The sequence below is a fragment of the Melanotaenia boesemani genome, chromosome 19 (genome assembly GCF_017639745.1).
Source record: "Melanotaenia boesemani isolate fMelBoe1 chromosome 19, fMelBoe1.pri, whole genome shotgun sequence".
NCBI lineage: Eukaryota > Metazoa > Chordata > Actinopteri > Atheriniformes > Melanotaeniidae > Melanotaenia > Melanotaenia boesemani.
In genome coordinates, this window is record NC_055700.1 from 2,855,746 (window position 1) to 2,877,284 (window position 21,539).

Genomic DNA, 21,539 nt, shown 5'->3' on the forward strand with positions numbered 1-21,539 from the left:
TTCCTGCATCAGCTCATCAGAAACATCAAAAGCAAAGCAAATAATCTTCTCACCATCTAACGAGGGGACCACAGTCTTCCTCAGTGCAAGCACCAGCCCCAGAGGAGAGCCGAACAGGAAGAAGTCGGTCACCTCGAAGTCGAACTTTCCCAAGGAGCCTCCCTCCAACATGGTGCTGTTGCTGGAGCGCCGTGATCCAGGATCCCCGTGGAGAACGCTGGAGTGAAGGCTGCTCACAGGAAGATGGAAACCACACGTCAGCTGAGGCTCTTGCAGGTTTGGACCACTTGTGTCCATTTCTGGGTCTTACCTGGAGAGGAAGGCATGGTGGTGTTTGATGGTGTCCAGCTCATACGTGGAGGAGTCGCTGCGCTTGCGTGGAAGTTGTTTCTTGGGGTCGTCAGGACCTGAGCAGCGGGGGATGTCGATGTTGCTGCGGCTGAGATGGCGACTTCCTTCCAGGGACAGCGACGGCGGAGAAATGCTGTTTATGACAATCCCTGGAGAAAGAAGCTCCGAGTCCTGAAAGACGGAGGGAACAAAGACGACTCTGTTAGAAGGATGGGAATATTTCCTGACATTAATGAGGGGAAACATATCTGCTGTGATATCAGATTTTCACAACAGCCAGAAGTACTTTTTATAATGATAGTAATACAATAAAAAACTAGAATAAATACATCCTGACTCTTGTTTTTAGCAGCTGAAATAAACTCAAATTAGGACATAAGGGACTTTTAAAGACCGCTTCTGATAATGTTATTTTATCCGCTGATATTAAGTCATGAATACATGTGCTGTGACAAAGAGCTAAACTTTTCCTCAAGTAATGAACTTCAGTACAACGATGAACATGTTCACACCTCATACTTACAATTTAATGTATTAGACCAGAAAGGTACTTTTTACCCCAATACATGTACTATATATACGCTCATCATCCACTTTCTCAACACAAATGTCTAACCAGCCAATCACATGGCAGCATGTAGTCATGTAGACATGATGAAGACGACCTGAAGTTCAAACTGAGCATCAGAACAACCATCTCCAGGGTTTCCAGAGAACGGTCTGAAGAAGAGAAAATATCCAGTTGTTGATGTCAGAGGTCAGAGGAGAATGGACAGACTGGGTGGAGATGATAGAAAGCCAATAGGAAGTCCAATCAGCACTGGTTCCAACTAAGGTCTGCAGAACAGCATCTCTGAACACTCAACACGTCCAGCCTTGAAGCAGATGGGCTACAGCAGCAGAAGACACACCGGGTGCCTCCTGCCAGCTAAGAACAGGAAACTGAGGCTACAATTCACACACACTCACCAACACTGGACAATAGAAGATGGAGAAACGTTGCTGGTCTGATGAGTCTCCATTTCAGCTCCACATTCAGATGCTAGACTCAGAATCTGCTGGAAACATCATGAAAACATGGATCCATCCTGCCTTGGATCAACGCTTCAGGCTGCTGCTGGTGTAATGGTGGGGGGAGATTTTCTTGGCCCACTTTAGGCCCCTTAGTACCAACGTGGCCTGGTTTAACCAGCACGGCCTACCTGAGTATTGTTGCTGACCATGTCCATCCCTTTATGACCACAGTGGAGCATCTTCTGATGCTACTTCCAGCACGATAATGCACCATGTCACAAAGCTCAGATCATCTCCACCTGCTTTCTAGAACATGACGATGAGTTCACTGGACTCCAACGGCCTCCACAGCCACCAGATCTCAGTCCAGTAGAGCAGCTTTGGGATGTGGTTTTTAGATATCTTGGACATAAAATTGGTCGATGAAAAGGACGGTGAGTGTATCTGCACAGGTGGAGTTTTACCTGGACGCTGATGGTGCTGCCCCGCCTGCTGCTGTTCTGGCTTTCTGACACCGTCACAGAGCTGCTGCACAAAGCATCAAAGCCCAGAATGCCTCCAACACAGTCCCCAATAACACACACCTGTGTAAGAAAGAAAAAAAACACAGAATCATAAACACGCCTATTTACACGTCTGTTTCATGTGTACATGTGAGAAACGTCTCTGCACTAAGTCTCACACTGACCTGGCCATTAAAAGATGCTCCCTCTGCAGACTTGATGAAGTCACTGTACACCTGATTGGCTCGTAAGATGACGGTTGCCACGGCGTCCTGGTACTGCGGCGCAGAGGTAGCCAGAAGAGGCAGCGCAGCCAGCGGGATGTGGTCCTGACTGCTGGACAGACAGCCCTCGTCGTAGCTGTAGGGGCTCAGGCTGCAGATCAGAGTGAGCGTGTATTTTATGCCTGCACAGCGGGTTGTGCATAAAAAACATCAGGTCATTAAAATGCCGTTCGCTCACTTGGAGACCAGCGAGAATGCATCGACACACACAGCAGGACACGGGACCATCCGGATGGCGATGCGGCTCAGTGCTGCAGGATAATGGACCCTCATCACGGTCTCAAAAGCCCCACTCAGGGTGTTTACGTCTCCCTGCTTGCTGTTCTGTTCACCTGGAGACAAACACAGTCAAGCAGGTGAGAGATTTAATGTAACTGAGCTGCCTTGCAAATCCAGACAGCAGCAACTACACAAAATAAACAATGACAAGGTTTTATATGAGTGTAAAAACTTTAAATCAAGTTAAGTTTTCTTACAGCTGATTTCATGTCTATAATGAAAATGCATTTAATTAGCTCGGTGGTTATGTGAGAGTTTTGACAGTTTAGCTGTTTTTGCTATTAAAATGATAACTGCTTAATGAGGAGCATGGGTGTAAATGTGAGAGGATGGAGTTGCTGCTGTACCAGAGCCTGAATCCAGTATGTTGCCTCCATGCAGGACCAGAATAAGGATTTTGGACGGTTGGGGACACTGCTGGGATGAGCAGTCCTGCAGAGGACAGAGGACACAAGAGGGAATAAACAACAGGAGGTTACTAGAAATGTGGTTCAAGGTTCAAGGAATCTTTATTACCCCTTGAGGGCAATTTGTTGTACAGCCAGCAGTCAAAAAACAATCAGTCACAAACACACAATAACACAACGTATTTAAAAGGACTATAATAAAAATGATATGTTTAAAAATAAATAAATAAATAAAAATTAAAACTCCTTATCTAACTCCTTGTGGGAGCAGTAGATAAATAAAATATATGTGGAGAAGACATCAGCCTCTACCTCAGTGGCCACAGTTTTTGGACTTGTGTCGAGCTTGTTTTAGCTAAACTAAAGTTTCTTTTTTTCTTACCATTGGTACCAGTTTAAAGAGCTATATTGGTGAAGGTAAGAAGTCAGATAAAAAGTATGTAGTTACAAGTCCAAAAAGTTTAATCACCAACTAATGCAAACAGAGAGCAGGCAATCAGCAACAACATGACATGTTAAAAGGTTAAAAATACAGGTGTAATGATTAAATACAGGTATAAAAGGAGAAATGTCAGAAAAACAAATATTTTTCTAAACCATTTTTATACAACAAACCCCCAAAAATAATATTATTCTTTTTTTGCCTACACATTATTAAGGTATGTTGTTGGAAGTAAATAGTCCATCCATCATTTATACCAATTAATTAGTCAAATTAATAGTTGAAAATAATAAAAAAAAATCAGCAAACCATCTGTAGCTAGCAACGATAGTTAGCTAACTGAGCTAGCTATCAGTATCAAATCAAACTGGATGATCTGTGTCCAGTAAAATTCTTCTTTGATTTCTAATTCTAGTAAAGCTGAACAGCGGCCAGAGATTGATCAGGCCTCTGATCAATCAGAGCACACTGTGTCCTGATCTTAGGAGTTTGTTTTAAGGTTTATAGTCTTGTCTTGTTTAGTGCTGGTTTCCTGTTTTATTTTGAAGGCTCATTCCCTTGTGTATTGTGTTCAGTTTTATTTCCTGTTCATTGGCTCACCTGGTTTGATTTTCTCATTCAGTCCACGTGTTTCCTATTAGTCCCTCGTGTATTTAAATCCCTTGGTTTTCATTTTCCTTGGTGGTATTTCCCTGTCATGTGGTCCTCGAGTTTGTTTTTTGGTTTATTCACAACAACTGGTTCCTGCACCTGTCTGCCTACCGAGTCCTGCTGTTAGGTCCTCACCTCCACCACACCATGACACACTGGGCTCTTTAGGTGGAGGCTCGTGTAAGACCCGAGTGTAGCTTGAAGTGAAAATGAAACTTTTAAAAACTTTGATCTCACATTACCTCTAAAACTGCCATTAATGAATAATGGAAGAGCTAAAACAACAGCTTGTAAAGGGGTTACGTTTCAAACTAGTTATCACCAGTATAATAGGACTTTTATATATTCCACACAACACTGTTTTAATATGATTAGTCTCTTTATGAACAGTACTGCAGTGTAAAAATACACCAAACTGCAAATATTACAGAAATAACAGTATGACAGAAAAAGCTGCAATTATACTATAAATATTAATTATGTAACTCACACAGTAGCCCAGACACACAAATCCAGCTAATGTTAATGTTTTAATTCAAGAGTAGCTACCTTTTATGATAATGACTGACTTATTCTACCAACTCTTTACTAAAAAACAAAAAACAGAAAAACATTTACTAAAATCTCAGCTCTTCAGATAAGACCTTTTGTCTGAGTCTCAAATGTAAAAAAAATGAATTTTTTCTTATGTGAAGACTAAAGAAAATTTAACTTTGAAAACGTTTGATGTTATTGTATTAAAGCAAATCTCCATCTTAGCCTGTTATTTTCTAATTTGTCAGTATGTCAGAGAAGCTAAAGTTTAAGAGTTAGGTGTAGTAAAAACCGCATCCAACCCTAAAAGAAGTGAAGCTGCCGAGCTGGGGTCTCGATCTCCTGACAGGAATAAAGCGCAGCCGAAGGCTACAGTGGAGCCTCATTTCACTTCACTGTCACGGTGAGTGGAAGCTAATTTAGAAGGTGGATCATCTAAAGTTTTTTAATCAGGGCTGTTAGTGTAAGAGAGACGGAGATAAATGAGGAAATGGTGGAGAAGCTGTACCTCCATCTGCGTCTCCTCGTTGCTCATGACAGCGTACTCCTCGCTCGACTCCTGATACAACGTTTCTGTAGAAATCAGAAATCATCCACTCAGTCACTGATACTCACATGGAAAAGCAGATTTAAGAGACGTTTATTAAACTTGATGTAAGCCTTTTAGTCGTGTAAACATCGCAGAGCAGCTGTTGTACCACAAAATATTAAGAATTTCTTGGACTGCATATTTGCTCTAAATACCTTTTTGTTCATTAGTAAAACTATGAATGAAAATATAACACTGACTATATTAAAGTAAGTTGTAATGCAGTTTTCATTACTTTATGTCGACGGCTGTTCAGATAGTTTCTCAGTGCAGAGGACATTAAAACATTTCATTGCTGTCATATTTATTCAGTCGCTGGTTTAATCCTGCTCACGGATGTTTCTAATGTTTTATTTTCTGCAGTGAAAAGGAGGCGTTACTAGAAAACTATACCAGCAGGTGTATTTTACATTTCTTTCTCTCTTTAGATGTTTTTTAAAAGATTAATTTAGATTATTTAAAACCTTATTGTAAATATAAATCATAGAAAATACATGTTTTCTATTTAACATTTGATCCTTCTGCTGAGACCAGCAGCTTTTACACATTCTAGCTTTGCTTGCTTCTTTTATCCAGTCTGTAGTTTACTTTCTATTTATAACCATTAGTCTTTCTCTTCATGGGCCACCACTGATGAGGTTTTAGCTCAGCACGTATAACTCACTCACCTTGGGCTTCATCCACTTCTATTGTTTCTATTTTGTCCATGAGATCGTTGGAGCTCCATTTAGTGATCTCCTTGGGAAACATGTCCTCGTTGTCAGAAAAATCCTCTGAAAACACAAGAAAGGCTCCAATAAAACCTGATACACTTTAACATCCATCTAGAGGCATAAAAATCTAAAAGTACATGAGGAGTCCTGCATCCGATGGCGAAGACCTCAGCAGAAATCAGATGTTTACAAATATGCAAACGCTTAGTGGAAATGGACCAAGACACAACAAATACTGTCTTGTTTATTTCGTTATTTTACTGAAGTCCATCGCTTCCTTCAGCATCACAATTCCACACCATCAGCCTCTGGTTCAGATGACCTGAACTCTAAAATACTGTAAAAGCTGTGTGAGCGCTCCTAAAAACACAACCCTCACAGAGATCAGGGCAGACCGGACTGATGAGTTAGGGGAGGAATGGAAGAGACGTGGGACAAACCTCTATTAATAATAGAAAATGGCAGTACTTCCTGTATTGAGCAGAATAGTTTAAGATTCTACATCACATCCACTACTTCAAACTAGCTAAAATATGTACTAAGACAGATGCACTCCTGCTGATTTAACCCACATGTTCTGGTCATGTCCAGCCCAGAAAACTTACTGGTGTAAGATTTTTAAATCATTGTCGCAGGCTCCAACCCAGCGCAGGAATCAGTACCACAGGTAGAAAATGCTCTACAATAAGGAAAGGTTATAAAAACATAACTGATTTTACTACCAGTATATGCAGAAGAATATTATTACACTGGAAATAAAGAAATCTAACTTAAAGGTCCAGTGTGTAAGGATCACTGACACCTAGAGGTAAACATGGGAATTGCAGGTAGTGAATCTACAGCGGCTGTCAGTGGCCAAAATTCTTCCAGATATTAAGATGTTTAATGTGTGTTTAGTGTGTAAGTGGATCAGTGGTCTCAGGTGCAGCGATGACTGCACTACAAGTAAATACTTCAACATCGTCTTCTTCTATGGTGCTTTTAAGGCGTTACTTATCCCAAATGGTGCTCTAGGTCCTATCAAACACATCTGGTAAGCTGCACACACAGAGTTGTTTGTCCATTCAGAGACACCGTAGTAAAAATAATGGCACAAATTTAGCAGCTGCCATATATGTGAACCCATAGCAAGTAGATATAAATGGTTCATTTTAGGAGAATAAAAACAGAAGTTATTTCAGTAGAGTGATTAGAAATCAATAGAAACAGAGTTTTTAATGATAGATTACATCTTTCTGGTATTGACCTTTGATTTTGTTACACACTGCACCTTTAAGTATCCTGGGAAAACTTTCAAAGTACCTCCTTTTGCACCTTTACGTGTAATTGTGACATTTATTTATGTCCAGTGTGGGTTCAGTGGAGTTGAGCTAATGAATATAATTTATTTATTTTTTATCTTCTATTCAATTCATGTGTTTTTTTTTTCTGGATGGGTGTTTTGTGTTTGTGTGTATTATTGTCAATATGAGCATTGTCACATGGTACATGTATGTAACCTGTATCACTGATGTTTAATAACAATAAATATGCAATAAAAATGGCCTAAAAAGAGGCAAAAATCAGGCACTGCAGATAAATGGTTCTTATCACCTGTACAGCCGGATATTTGATCCTTTCTCAGAGGAAATGTCCAGGAATCGTAGCAGGACTTCATTTTAACAGAAAATAAGTCAGAGACGGTCAAGAATCACTGCTGTGTGATTAATTTGCAACTTTGCATCCTGCCTGAGAGGCCTGATTTAAGCCCTTCACCTCACCACTGCTTAATGAATAATCTGATAACAGTATTAAACTCATTTAAATATCAGGCTAAATAAGGAAAAATAAAAATATAAAAGACTGAATCTTAAAATGAAGCATCATAACTCTGATTATAACTCTGTTTTTACCATGAGCATCAAAGAACTCGTCGTCTGTGCTGTCGTCGGAGTCCCGGGCGATGCTCTGCATCCTCCACTCTGAAATGCTCTGATGAGACGGACTCGCTGCAAACACACATGAAACACACAGTCAGCAGCTGCTGCAGCTCTAACTGAAACACAACAAATAAAACCAGCGAATGCAGAGCTGCAGGTTGATGTGTCGGTTACATGTTCAACCCTGAAACACCAGAGAGAAATGTGACTAAACCATGCTCCTTTAATCTAAGCCGGATATAATAAAAACAATCACTGGGTCCTTACCGGGTTTTAACATTTACATGAATACAGCCGGAGAGGAATGAATTACATCACTGAAAAATCAGTGTGGAAAAACTGCCTCCACCCTTAAAGTTTATTTCTAGAGAACTTTAACACAACCTCAGTTAAAAAAAGTTCTGAAAACATCATAGAAGCAAAAAATAAAGTAAAAACAAACAAAAAAAAAACAAGAAAGCAAGAGTCAGATTATAAAAATGGGTCATCAGGCAGGTTTTTAATTTATTTAATATTAAATCAAAAGATATATCATATTAATAAATAATAGTAAATAAAATAAATTTATGAATAGAATAAATGAATAAAACAAATTTGTGACACCAGATGTTAAACTACATAAATAAAAGAGGAATGAGGCTAAACCAGACTCATCCCCACCTCCTCTCTTGGAGGACCTGTTGGATGACCTGGAGGACGTGGACCACTGCTTGGTGAGCTCGCCCCGTGTCTCCAGCGAATCTCCCAGCTTCCCTCTCGCTCCCTCCACCTCCGCCACCGACCCCGCGGCCTCTGCTCCCTGATCCTGGTCCTGGCTGGTGGCGCTCCCGTTGGCCTCCGCTCCTCCCTCCTCACTGAGGCTGTACTGAGCCATCTTCTTGGCCAAAGCCAGCTGAGTCTCCAGCTCCAGCAGCCTGATGTCCTCGATGGTCAGACCGTACCACTCGTCCTGCCAGCACCACGCCTGCCGGTGCGCTCGGACCATCACTTTACGCAGGCCTGCAGCACAAATTCACAGCATATAAATTCACTAAAAATATATAAACACCTGATTCTTGTTAATGTGACAGAGACCACACTGTCTATAAAAATGTGTCCCAAAGGAGTAAAATGGATTAAAAAGGTTGTATTTTTAAAGGTTTGATGGTTTTTTATGTGATTTGCTGCTCCATCAACCATCTGTGGAAGATAACTTCATCTAAATCAGTGTTTTATAAGCTAAACAAGCCCGGTGGTTAGAGAGCCTGATTAATGATAAATCTTCATGTTTTTAACGTCCAACATGGCTAAAGTCAGCAAACAGAGCATGACTTTATTCTCTGAATCTAAACACAGATGAACTGGTGGATGAAGGCTGATGGATGGATGATGCAGAGGTGAAACGTGAGCATCAGGAAAGAAGAGACATTTTGTTTTTAGACGTTCTGATTGGATGACTGAGTGCCATGAAGATGCAGCAGCTGCTGCTTCATTAGCCTGGAAGTGAAATCTGTGAGCTGAGGGAGAGGAAATTAATCCTGCTGGATGCCTTATCTCAGAGAGCCAGACGCCTCCTCGGCCAGGTAACCTCCGCTTTGCTTCTACTTTTTCTCTGATTCACCTGAAACATCCTTCATTTCCTTATCACCCTCTCAGGAGGAGAGTTTTCATTTCATCTTCATCGTCAGAGATTAAAGGTTTTCTGGCAGGACAAAAATAGTGTTTTGGGTTATCAGCTGTTTTCAGGCCTGTTTTCAGGTTCAAAGAAGAGATGTTTAAAACAGAAGATGCTGATGTTTGGAAGTAGAATTTGTTTTTAGTGTCTGCAGGGCTGGAAGCAGCAGTTTCAGGACCCTCAGCATCACACATCAAGTCAACCTCTTGACTCAGGTTCAGGATCGGGATCAGGTTCAGGTTAGGCCACGCCCCCACCTCTGACCACCTGGTAAGTCTTCTACCTGCTCCATCCACTCAGCTCTGTTTATCTTCTCTCAACCCCACCCTCCCTTTACCTGACCTCCGTCATCCTCCTGCATCCATTTATTCTCCCCCTCTCTCTTCCATCACGCGTTCATTTATAGATGGAAGGATGAATAAACTCCCTTTCATCCTCATCCTTCCTCTCCCATACGTCCTTCTTCCCACTTCAACCCCCTCATTCATCCATCACTCATCCATTCCTCTTTCTATCCTGGCTCGTCCAGCCATCCTACCATGGACGGATGGACAAACGGACAGATAGATAGATGGATGGATGGATGGATGGATGGATGGATGGATGGATGGATGGATGAACGGATAGATGGATGGATGGATGGATGAACAGATGGATGGATGGATGGATGGATTTTACTCCAGTAATTGAAACTTTATTTATTTATTTATAATTTAACAACATTTTGTGATCCTGGACGTTTTCACCAGCTTTGCTTCATGGAGGGATGGATGGATGGATGGATGGATGGATGGATGGATGGATGGATGGATGGATGGATGGATGGAGGGATGGATGGATGGATGGAGGGATGGATGGATGGATGGATGGATGGATGGATGGATGGATGGATGGATGGATGAACGGATAGATGGATGGATGGATGGATGAACAGATGGATGGATGGATGGATGGATGGATGGATGAACGGATAGATGGATAGATGGATGGATGAACAGATGGAAGGATGGATGAACAGATGGATGGATGGATGGATGGATTTTACTCCAGTAATTGAAACTTTATTTATTTATTTATAATTTAACAACATTTTGTGATCCTGGACGTTTTCACCAGCTTTGCTTCATGGAGGGATGGATGGATGGATGGATGGAGGGATGGATGGATGGATGGATGGATGGATGGACTTCCAGGATGCTGACTGACATTTCTCAGCATTATCTGGTAACCCGTCTCCTTTCTAGCACTAGCTGCGGACACACTGTCCCACCTACCCACATCGTGTATGAAGCGCTCGATCTTGGACTGCATGCCCCAGTATCTGAACTCCACTTTGCAGAGTTTGTATGCACACATGACGGCGCTCTGACCGAGGTTCTCGTTGATCTCCTCGATCCAGTCCTCTGACAACGGACCCCGTTTAGTTTTGACTGACTGATACAGTTTAGGGTCTTCCTCCACCAGGTACTCATTAGGAGAGATGTAGTCCTTGACGATGTCTATGGGGTCTACAAGGGAGAGGAAAAGCAGTGGAAAGTTAAAATGAGGCCTCAAGAAAAGTGTGATTTTGTGTGTGTGTGTTATGTAATCAGTCCCTGCAGGAACATGTTGGCAGCAGACTCCACTTTCTCCACTTTCTTTCTGCTCCCCAGTGAATTTTAGTATGCAGAGGCTCAACACCCGCTCATCCTCCCCAGCCTGTTCCTCTCTCATCACACTGACGGCGTTTTCCCTGCAAATAAAGCTCTGAAATCTGATTCCTGCTCAGGAGATGACGACCGGCTGGAGGATCCCACAGGCACTATTGCAGAGTGATGATGCACAGCGTGCGTGTACAGATAAATAAAAGAAAAACTTACCCACAGTCCTCTGTCTCTTCTCCGCGGAGGACAGACTGAAGACATCTGCTTGATTTCCGGTGTCTGGTTTGTAGTATGTTTCGATGTCGATGGAGAATTTCTCCACAAAGGGACAGGTGTACCTGAGGCCGGAGACAACTGATTAGAAAAACAACCTTTGCATGTATGAATTTATAAAAAAGAAAAAAAGATAAATTTCATATACAGACATGCACAGTGATGCTTTATCAAATAATATTTACATTTTTATTTTAATGGTATCTTAAAATAAATCCATAGAATAAAATGTTATATTTATTAAATATATTGTATCTTTAAATCACTGAGGCTAATCTGGTAATTACACTGTATGTATACATATAAAAAAATATATATATATATATATAATTACAATGCTTTATATATATATTTATATATATATTCTTCAGTGAGTGTGTATTTATGGAGGACTGAAACATCAAGAATAAATACAGAAATATAAAAATGGCTCAATAAACAAAATGACATGGTAAAAAATACAAAAAAAGTTTAAAAATAATTTTTCCATTAGGAAATCAATAAAATGTGACATGAACTTATATTTCTATTGTCATTTTAAAATGTTTTCATTTAATTCTTAATATTTTTATTTATTTACTTTTCTGTGTAATTTTCAGTTTAAATCATATTTGGGCACTTTTTTAAAAATGTCTTTCCTCGTTTTTTTGAAAATAAATAATTTTGGGGATGAGAAAATGTAAAATAAGAATAACACAGAAATAAATACAAGCTATAAAAATAAAGGAGGAAAAATAAAACTGTTCTGTGGAAAGCATGGACGGCGTGTCCTGCAGACTAAAGAGGAGAGGGAGCATCCAGCTTGTTATCAGTGGACAGGTGAAAAGCTGCATCTCTGATGGGATGGGGCTGCATTAGTGTCTATGGCGTGGGCAGCTTCCACATCTGTGAAGCTCCATCAATGCTGAAAAGTACATGGAGGTTTTAGAGCAACATCTGCTCCATCCAGACAACGTCTCTTTCAGGGAAGGCCTTGCAGATTTCAGCAAGACGATGCTGAACCACATCCTGCATCCATCACAGCAGCATGGCTTCACAAGAGAAGAGTCCGGCTGCTGAACTGGCCTGCCTGCAGTCCAGACCTTTCACCAGTACACAACATCTGGAGCATCAGGGAAGCAGATGTTTGCAGACAGTTGTTAAAAGAAGAAGGGATGCAGCACAGTGGGAAAAAGAACCTGGAACAACTTTACGAGGTGTGCTGCTGCCATCAAATTCAAGATGAGCTCGTTTGAATGTTTAAGAATTTAGTTTGCAAATCATTAACACGGCATCCAGCTGTTGGGATTAGGGCTCCATTTCTCCTTCAGAAGTAATCATTTGGATTTGATTCAATAGAAATGAGGCAGTCTGTTTAATAACCAGTAAAACCTGTGCAGAGGCTTCCAGGTGGGAAGAGCAGCAGTACCATCCAACAGCTTGTAGAAAATGACAGAAATGCTCCTCTGAAATGTTCCTCAGTTTAAAAGAAGCCACAGAATAAAGTACAAACTGCAGCCAGGAAGCTGATGGGAAAGACTGCAAATCTCATATGTGAGGATTTAAACTGATGCCACCAAAAGCACATAAAAGTATCTGGACTGGTTCATTTAGACCAATAAAGCCATCAGGAGGATTTACTGTAAAATATAAACCTGTGAAATCACTCCAAATAATGTAAAAAATGTTTGCATCAGCAAGCAAACCCCTTTTCTTTCATTAAATGTGTGAGTCAGGAGCCAAATAATAAAAAGTATTAACAACATTTCATCACTACAAGGTCAGTGCCTCCTCCAGCTGCATGAACCAGCTGATGTGATGCATGCAGCAGGGTCAGAGCAGGGTGGTGTATGAATGTGCTCTGAGTCATTTTGCAGCTGCTCTGCGTGTGGTGGCCTCACCGGGTTCGCGTGTAAGGGTAGGCGTTCCAGGACTCCTCCTCCACTCGAAGGGCAGCTTGAGGCAGGATGGCACAGAACCAGGACGGGATGTGTTTACCGATGTGATAGACCTTGTGAGTGTACTGACCCGAGCCTCCGGGGCCGTCCTCGTAAGGCTTGTTCTCCAGGATCTCCACGCCGCTGCCCTCGCCACAACTTTCCTCTCTGCTCTTTTTCTGCAAAGGCAGCAGAAAGATGACAGGACGGAGGAGGAGGAGGAGGAGGAGGAAGAGGAGAAGGAAGGAAGGTTCAGATTAATCAGAAAGTAAAAGAAAACCTGAGATTTCTTCAGAGTGCTGTAGCAAGTCTGAGTGAAATACAGCATTGTCATTGTGGCTGGAGATAGAATGTGAATTATTCTTCATATTTTCATAAAAAACAAAACAAAACAAAACAGTTTCTGCTCTTTTTGTAGATAAATAATCTAAATAAGGCAGATTTTCATGTGCCTGTTAATAAAAATAATAAATAAAAATAAAAAATAAAATGATCAAATAAAAGTAAAAATTGAATTAAACAGAAGATAGAAACAGCAGATAGCCCCCCCCCATAAGTAAATAATAATCCAACCTAACCGCCTCGTGGTGGCCCTGTACTAACATCTGACCTTAAAAAAGGAGGACGAGCTCATGAAGAAACAAGCTAATTCCAGATTTAATTCATTCATTTCAGATCTTTTGAGAGAAAAGGTCATTTAGAAATAAGTCTAAGATTGGAAAGGACTGTAGGGTCCAGGTTCAGTCTGTTACTGACACACATGCAGCACGTTAGCACACACCAGCACTTACACCAGCACATACACCAATCAGCCAAAACATTACAAACATCTGTTCTATGTTGTATTAATCTTCCTTTTGTAACCAGAACAGCTCAGTCAGGGCGTTACAGAAGACCTGAGGGGGTCCTGGACTGTTTGGTTCTGGGAATTTAGGAGAAGGTCCTTTGGGTCTTGTGGGTTTTGGGGGTTTTGTGGGTTGGGCTCTCTTCTGTCAGATGCACCAGATTCCATCAGACTTGGCTGGTGAGTGGAGGCATGAGCAGCATTCCTCACGTTAATGTTCCCCCGCAGCATCAGTGATTTTCTCTTCTTCTGCACGTTATTTGTGTTTATTTCTGTCATCCTCTTGTCTGTGAGACCTGCATGTGGATCTCTGCTTACGCAGAGAGTGAAAGCAGTTCAGGAAGCAAAGAAAAAAGTTGTTCTCTACATACTCTGAACTAGAGGTATAGTGGCTGCCAGAGCCTTTGTAAAAACTAATACTTGCTTGTGATTTAGAAAAAAATTGCACACTTCTTTCAAAGTAAACCGTTCTTCCATTTTCATCACACAAATTCCAGAGCTTGTGGGTTTTGTGTTTAATTTATGGGCCAATTTAATGTTTTAGAGGACAATTAACTGCAGCTTGGCACCATAAACTCCTGGGTGAAGCCAACTTTGTGTTTGTCTCCTTTGATTCATGAATTTAGTTTTCTGGTTCACAAACCTACACACACACACACACACAATGCACTTTGTTAGAAAACTAAAAGAAAGGCAAGCTCAAATATCCACATGAAACTTCTCAGTTTCACACATTTAAAGCTGTCAGTAAATGTGAGAGCCGCATCGGAGTTTCTGTTTGGGGAAAAAACAACTTGTTTCCCATTTTGCAAGATTTCTGATGGAGGTGAGAAGAGTAACAGCCGGAATGACATCCTTCTGCCCTCCGTCCTCCAACGGCCAGTTCAACCCTGCGGTCCTTACAAAAGCTCTCCTGTCTCTCATTTGACTTTTCCCCAACCAGCTCATCACATCCCGAAGCTGGACGGATGATGCAGCAGATGCAAAGTGATGAGGCAGAAAGAAAACAGCCACCACATGGAAAAAGAAACCTCCTGCTCAGACTCCTAAAAGCTACTATTTCAAACCTTCCTGGTTTCTCTGTAGGTCGCTCATCTGTTGCTTCAGCAACAAGTTTGGGCTCCTTGTTTTCTCTAAAATCGTCCCCCATCCAGCCGGTTTAGAGGTGGATGAGATGTTTCTGCATGCAGCGCCATCATCTGGGAGCAGAAATGCAGCATGCTGAGGATGTTTGGTGCTTCCTTCAAGCCTCCACACTTGGCTCATTCTGCTGCAGGTTCATGCATCTCTCATCGTCACAGTCTCTGAAAGACTTGACAGATACGCAGCCGTCCTGGTTCTGTGGATTACTGGAGGCTTGCAGAAATCTTGAAAAGAGTTTCTACTGAGTTACTAAAACTCAGCTTTTTCTTTGCTTTATCCTTTTCATTCAGACACAGTTTACAGTCTAAACACCAAACATCTGTATTTTTCATGACACTGCAGAACAATAACATGTTAAAAATGCTTCTAAGACGACATATCAGATCTGACCTGAAGCTTCATCTCCACCAACACCCGCCTACAAGACTGGACATAAAGACCACATGGGAGGGAAGGACTGTTAAACTGTACTAGACAAGGAACCGCTGGACAATTCCTGCACCTTTAACCATGCACATGTAAAAAATGCACATTTGACACATTTTCTTGTCAAACTGGACTAAAATACATCAAGGATGAAGTTATTTCTAAACCATTTTTGGGTTGTGCTTTATTGCCTCCATTTCCATGGAAATGGCTAACATGAGCAAGAAGGCTTCTGTGCTAACCTTTTCTAAAGAGATTTGCAGTTTTTCTGCAAACATGTGAAGAGTTATTAGGATTCTGAGGATTAGAAGTGTCTGAATGTGCTGCACAAACAACCACATTAGTTTAATGTTTATGGACAGGAATGATTTTACAGGTTAATTTAACAGAATGAAAACATTTTCCTACTGGTAAGTTTACAGAGATCCTACAACATATTGCCTAAATAATCCATAGTTCAACACCTGGGATGATTTAAGGACTGCCTGAGTGACCTCACAGCTGTGGCTGGTCTTACAGGAACACTAACAGGATGACAAAGGTGTTTTCTGAGCTCTACAAGGTCCAGGTTGGTCTGAGCTCTGCTGTTGTGTGAAACGTTCCAGGTTGTGTTCCTATTTTTGAAGCTTTGCATGAAAAACCAGCCATGTCCTGCCTGATAAGAATATGATGTTTTCTGCAGCTTAAGCTACAGTATGAGGAAAGGAACTAAAACAAGGAAGGAAAGCGGCCGTGATAAACATATAAAAAGAAACAGGAGGGAGAGAGTAACTCTGTAACAGAGGTCAAGGGATCAGAATTGTACAGTACTCTATTTGTCAGACTTAAGCTCTTAATTAAAAATCTCAGACTTTGCTGAGGAAAATCTGTGTTACACTTAACATGTCCCTGACTCATTCTTTTCATAAGGATAGTAAAAGGGAACACAGCCCTCCTAATCCACGGAGATGACCAGGTTCTTCCTCTCCACCGTGAAGGTAAGTGGTTCCCCGTCTAAATAGAGACTGCTGCTGGCAGATGATACCATTCAGGACTGATACAGACAGTCTGACCTCCATGTACCTTAATGCACTGCCTAAGGAAACTACTCACTATTAAGAAAGGAGGGCTTCCCTGGACAAAAATGCTTTAGAGTCTGACACCCTCAAAGGTACCGGTGAAACACTACACAATACAACCAAAAGCTATCATATATTATATATCATATTTATAGAAAACAAGCTGCCAGAAAGATAAACCAGATACTTTAAATCCCTTTGGGAGAGATTCTGGAGGTTTGAGAATAAAAACATATCACATGTAATGTCACTGAGTGAAGCCTCCAGCTAGAGGAGATTCCCACTCAGAGCAGCTGGAAGATCCCAGCTACAGCGTCTAACCGAGCCAGAGCCACCCTGAAACTGCAGGTTTTAGATGTTTCCCTGCTAACATTCAATCTCACAACGTTCACGTGTTAATTAGAGTCTAGGTGCATGTATGTTTTTGGTCATGCATGTGTTGGAACTGGTGCAGAAGAGTTGTTTTAACTGTCTGCATCTCTCACATCGTCATTTCTTCAGAGATGTCCAAATGTGTCATGGCTCCACCTGTTGAAACTTTTCTTATGTGTCTAAACAGTTTAGAAGACACAGTAAACATGTCATGGAAGAGCCGTTAGTAAAAATAAATGAGTATGAGAGCCGAGAGGCCATGCTTGAAGAAAACTCAGTTTCATCTTCTCCAGATCCGGACTTAATGATCTCATTATCTGGAGATGGCAGGTTGATATATCTTGTTAATTAGCTCCAGTAAAGTTCGTTAAACAGTGGAACAGCCTGAAGGGAGCAGAGTTACACATGCATGCTTCCATATAACGAGACAGATCCTCCACAACTTCCAACAGAACCCAACAACGAACCCTTTTCTTATGTGCTTTTATATAAAATTAACATGAGATTTAAGTTGGTGGCTGCTCTCATTTTTCTTCATTTAATGCTTTCACTGAGTTGTTTTAGCACTTAAGCAGTAAATCTTCCCCATCCCTCTTATTTTCCTCCTCTGGCCTGAAACTGTTTAACCTCTGTCAGGATTTTAATTACTGTTGATGAGTTTATATGTAGGAGGTCAAATCTCTGGTTTCCCTTGCTGCCCAGCATGTTGACTTCCTCTAACAAGCAGCAGCAGATGGTTCGAGCCACAGATCCTATAAGACCGAGTGTGCATTAAGCCTGTTGCTCCACAGAGGGAGTCTGGGATTACAGCATCAGTTTATAAACAACCTACATCTCCTTAAGAGGCTCGGAACCATCTGGACTGCAACACTTGCACAGATACATGTTTATTTTTCTGGTATTAGACTCATCCAGGATCTGAATGAGACAAACAGGACGGAAAAGATAATTAGATCATTAACCCTTAAACTCCAAGCCCACCTTTTATATATATATATATATATATATATATAAAGCAGCCAGTAGAAGCTGGAGCTTTTAATCCCAGTCAGCATTAAACATGATGTTTCCAGCCTCAACTGTCAGATTATGTTTGGGAAAAAAATAAAAGACATCTGCAAAACACTGGAGAGGCAGCTGGTAAGAAAAGATATCCTTCCTGATTTTAAGGATGATGGCTGATCTGCCAGTTGTGGACGGGGTGGTTTAATGCAGCGCTGTGACCAGGATGACGGCTCTCTGCCGCTGTGAACTTTCTGAATCACAGAGCTTTCTGTGCTGGACTCATGAGGATGATCAAGTGTAGTTCATGTGTGTAAGCAAATGTTACTGTGATGAATGGTGATTTTTAATTTAATAGTAATATTAACATTAGTTTCTGGTTTAAAAAAATCCTTTGCAGAAATTTTGTAGTTACAAATCAAATTTGATATTTATACTGTATATATAGAAAAATGAAACACATTTATTTTGTTTGGTTTTATTCTAAAGAATTGTTGTGTGAACCACAACTTATGTGTATTCCCTTTGTTTCATTTCAAGGTTTTTCATTTCATTATTATTGGATTTTTATTGTACTGCTCTACTAATGTGCTTTTTATTTTAGATGTATTTTAACTTTTAAAAGCACTTTGCGCAGCAGACCTGCTGGAAATGTGCTATACAAATAAACTTGACTTTACTTTTATATATTTTGTAAAATATTGGATGTTTACTGCTCTGGATTCTGAATAGTTAACTACTGAAGTGCATAATATAGTTAGAAAATACAGTTTATGAGCCTACAAAATAAATACATGAATGACAGATGTCAGTCTGTCACGTCGGACTGAATGAAAAAATACTGTATATACAGTTAGATGTAATAACAGAGAAATAACATCTGCAGAGGTGTGTGTGTGCTCCTATGTGCTTCAGTGGGCAACAGCTATTAACCAAGCAGAAATAAGGTTTTATTTCTGTGAGAGCGGCTCTGTTCTGTAACTCGAGTCGGACAGCTCATGCATGTTGAACATCTGCTGACAGACAAAAACATAAGAAGCAGCGTTGCATTTATAGTCAGAAAAAATGCGGCTTTACATGCATTTAAACCCGTATATTAGAAGGTATGCAACAAAAAAATGCATTAATCTGGTGGTGCAAGCCCAGTTCAAATTACACCATAACACCACCTGAAGGTACTGAAAGGTCATTTTTGGCTTGTGTTGTCATTCATGAGATTCAGGACGGCAAGTTTACATTTAAATTCAACAGTAAAAAAGCTAAAAACCAAACATTTATTGCCCTGATTTGCAATTTTAGAGAAACTCCTAGGGAGAATTTAGAGTTACCAATTAACCTAACATGAATGTCTTTGGACGGTGGGAGGAAGCCGGAGAACCCGGAGAGAACCGACGCATACATGGGGAGAACACACAGAAAGGCCACGCCCCTCCAGGTTCGAACCTCCCCCCGACCGAGGCTCGAACCAGTGACTTTCTTGCTGTATAAATACACAGTATAACTCTTTTCTTTTCCATTTTGGCTCAAACTGTCTTTGAAAATATAACTCTGTCCCTTAACTTGACTCAAGAAAAAGGTCAAAGCACAAACACTCTAAGAAACTGGTTTAGAGACTTTATTATGCTGTCTTACGTTAGCTTGACGTCCAGCTTGAACCACAGAGGCGTGTAGAACTCGTATGGGGTCTTTCCCTTCAGTCAGTGTGGTATATGGTTTTATTTTCAGCTACAGAGCACATTACTCCTGAACTCCTTCAGCAGCCCAGGCGTTGTTCTGTTGCTAAGTGACATCATTGTAAGGCAACTGTCCTGCAGGTCAGTAGTTTCAGCCAACCAGCACACAGGTGCTAAAAGCATCCCCCTAGAGAAACCCCTCCTCCATGCTGCCCGTTTCTGAGCAGGCCCTCCAGGGTTAATGGCTGAAAAACAAGGTTCAGGTTCATAACCTTCATTATCTGCTCAGTGTGCATCGTTTCCGTCTCATTGATAAACACGATCCTTTAGGAAGAATGACTCGTTTGTTTGTTGGTTGGCCCCGTCATGGTTTTTCATTAGTAATTTTATTGTAATTGTACTTAAATAAAAGTTAATAATCAATAACTAAAGCTGGTCCTACCACTACGCTTAGTTATCATTAACATCAACATATTACAGGTGGCTTATTTTTTTGGACAGGCAGTGTAATTTAAAGGATAATTGTAGCTCATTAAAGAGTCTCTATGGGTTCTGCCAGCTTTGCACTCAAGTCCATATGAGGTCACGCCTCGCTGATCTGAGGTCAGTATCAGTCCTTTACTAATCCCATTTTAACTCCGGTGGGTGAACCGTGCGCCTTCAGGGTCTCTGCATGAAACTGCCCTGATAGACTGGGGCAGGCAGCTTTAGGTAGGAAGGGCTTTTTAATTTAGCCTTTTCATTAGTGATGCATGTTTTTAGTTTGATGGTGTATATATTTGTCTTTAAGACAAGTTACCGAAAGAAATAAAGACTTCTTCTTTCTTCTTCTTGTGCCAGTGATCTCCTGGGTTCAACTCTTCAAACAGCCCCAGATCAGATGATAAATTACCAAAGAGACTAAAGTTTTAATGAGGAAATTATGCTTGAAATTTGAATCCTATCACTGAATCAGTGAAACCACACAGATACTTGACTCTGATTTCCAGCAGATGATTGAAAAGCTATTTCATTCCTCCCATTGTCATGTGTAATGCAGCAGGATGAGGAATAGCTCTGCATGAATACAAATCATCAAGATCGTTATTAACAGCAAGAGTGGGGTGTTCAGGGTCAAGAATGAGAGCTCAGATTGACAACTGAGCTCTCTCCTGGAGACTTTAGGGAAGTCATATCAGTGATGAAGGTCAGAGGAGGCGAACAGCTGGAAAATTGCTGTAATCTAGCAGGTAATGTAATTTAGGTGAGGAGCTAAGGGCTTTAAATGATCCTCGTCCTGTCTGAGCCGCTTCTGGGTAGAGAGCGCTGATGATCTGTGTTAATAACATCTCAGAGAGTCACAGCATTACAGATTCAAAGATACAACCCAAACTGGCAGGCAGATGTAAAGCTACAGATGATGAAACTGGAGCATGCTGCCCTTCAGACTGCAGCTTCCTGTTGCACTGCAACAGCTGTCAGGTGCAACTAACCAGCATCTAAAGCTGGAGCATCCCTCACACGACGAGCAACCAGAGCACCTGCTGGTTGCTAAAATTCATTTGTTCACTTGTGTTCACATAACATGAAGCATGAAATTAACCCCATAGGAGGGGGGATCATTTAAGTTCAGGAGTCAAATTCAGCACAATGTGGTAAAATGATGACGTAGAAAAAATAAAAAATCCACACTTTCCCTTTTTTTTAGTACAAAGAAGTAAATTATCAGGATGTTTACATTAACTGAACTATCCTTTTACACTTCCGTCCGTCTCCTGCATCGTTTACGCCTGCTTTGGTCCATTTTCGGGATCTGTGTGGATCATTCCAAAGGAAACCGCCATGCTGAGCAGGATAGCTGCTAGCAAGA

At 41.0% G+C, this 21,539-nt stretch overlaps 1 protein-coding gene across 1 annotated transcript in view; it reads right to left on the reverse strand.

Annotated features, from left to right (window-relative positions):
- The window catches only part of LOC121629854 (membrane-associated phosphatidylinositol transfer protein 2-like), a 65,142-nt gene that overhangs the window by 9,365 nt on the left and 34,238 nt on the right, over positions 1 to 21,539 (reverse strand). Inside the window, exons 4-16 of the mRNA XM_041969695.1 lie at positions 13,137 to 13,351; positions 11,200 to 11,321; positions 10,615 to 10,848; positions 8,347 to 8,685; positions 7,660 to 7,755; positions 5,723 to 5,827; positions 4,974 to 5,038; positions 2,779 to 2,863; positions 2,331 to 2,484; positions 2,054 to 2,243; positions 1,830 to 1,949; positions 311 to 522; positions 54 to 229 (exon numbers count right to left, since the gene is read on the reverse strand). Coding sequence (XP_041825629.1) covers positions 54 to 229; positions 311 to 522; positions 1,830 to 1,949; positions 2,054 to 2,243; positions 2,331 to 2,484; positions 2,779 to 2,863; positions 4,974 to 5,038; positions 5,723 to 5,827; positions 7,660 to 7,755; positions 8,347 to 8,685; positions 10,615 to 10,848; positions 11,200 to 11,321; positions 13,137 to 13,351 — 2,113 coding nt within the window. The remainder of the gene's footprint in view (positions 1 to 53; positions 230 to 310; positions 523 to 1,829; positions 1,950 to 2,053; positions 2,244 to 2,330; positions 2,485 to 2,778; positions 2,864 to 4,973; positions 5,039 to 5,722; positions 5,828 to 7,659; positions 7,756 to 8,346; positions 8,686 to 10,614; positions 10,849 to 11,199; positions 11,322 to 13,136; positions 13,352 to 21,539) is intronic.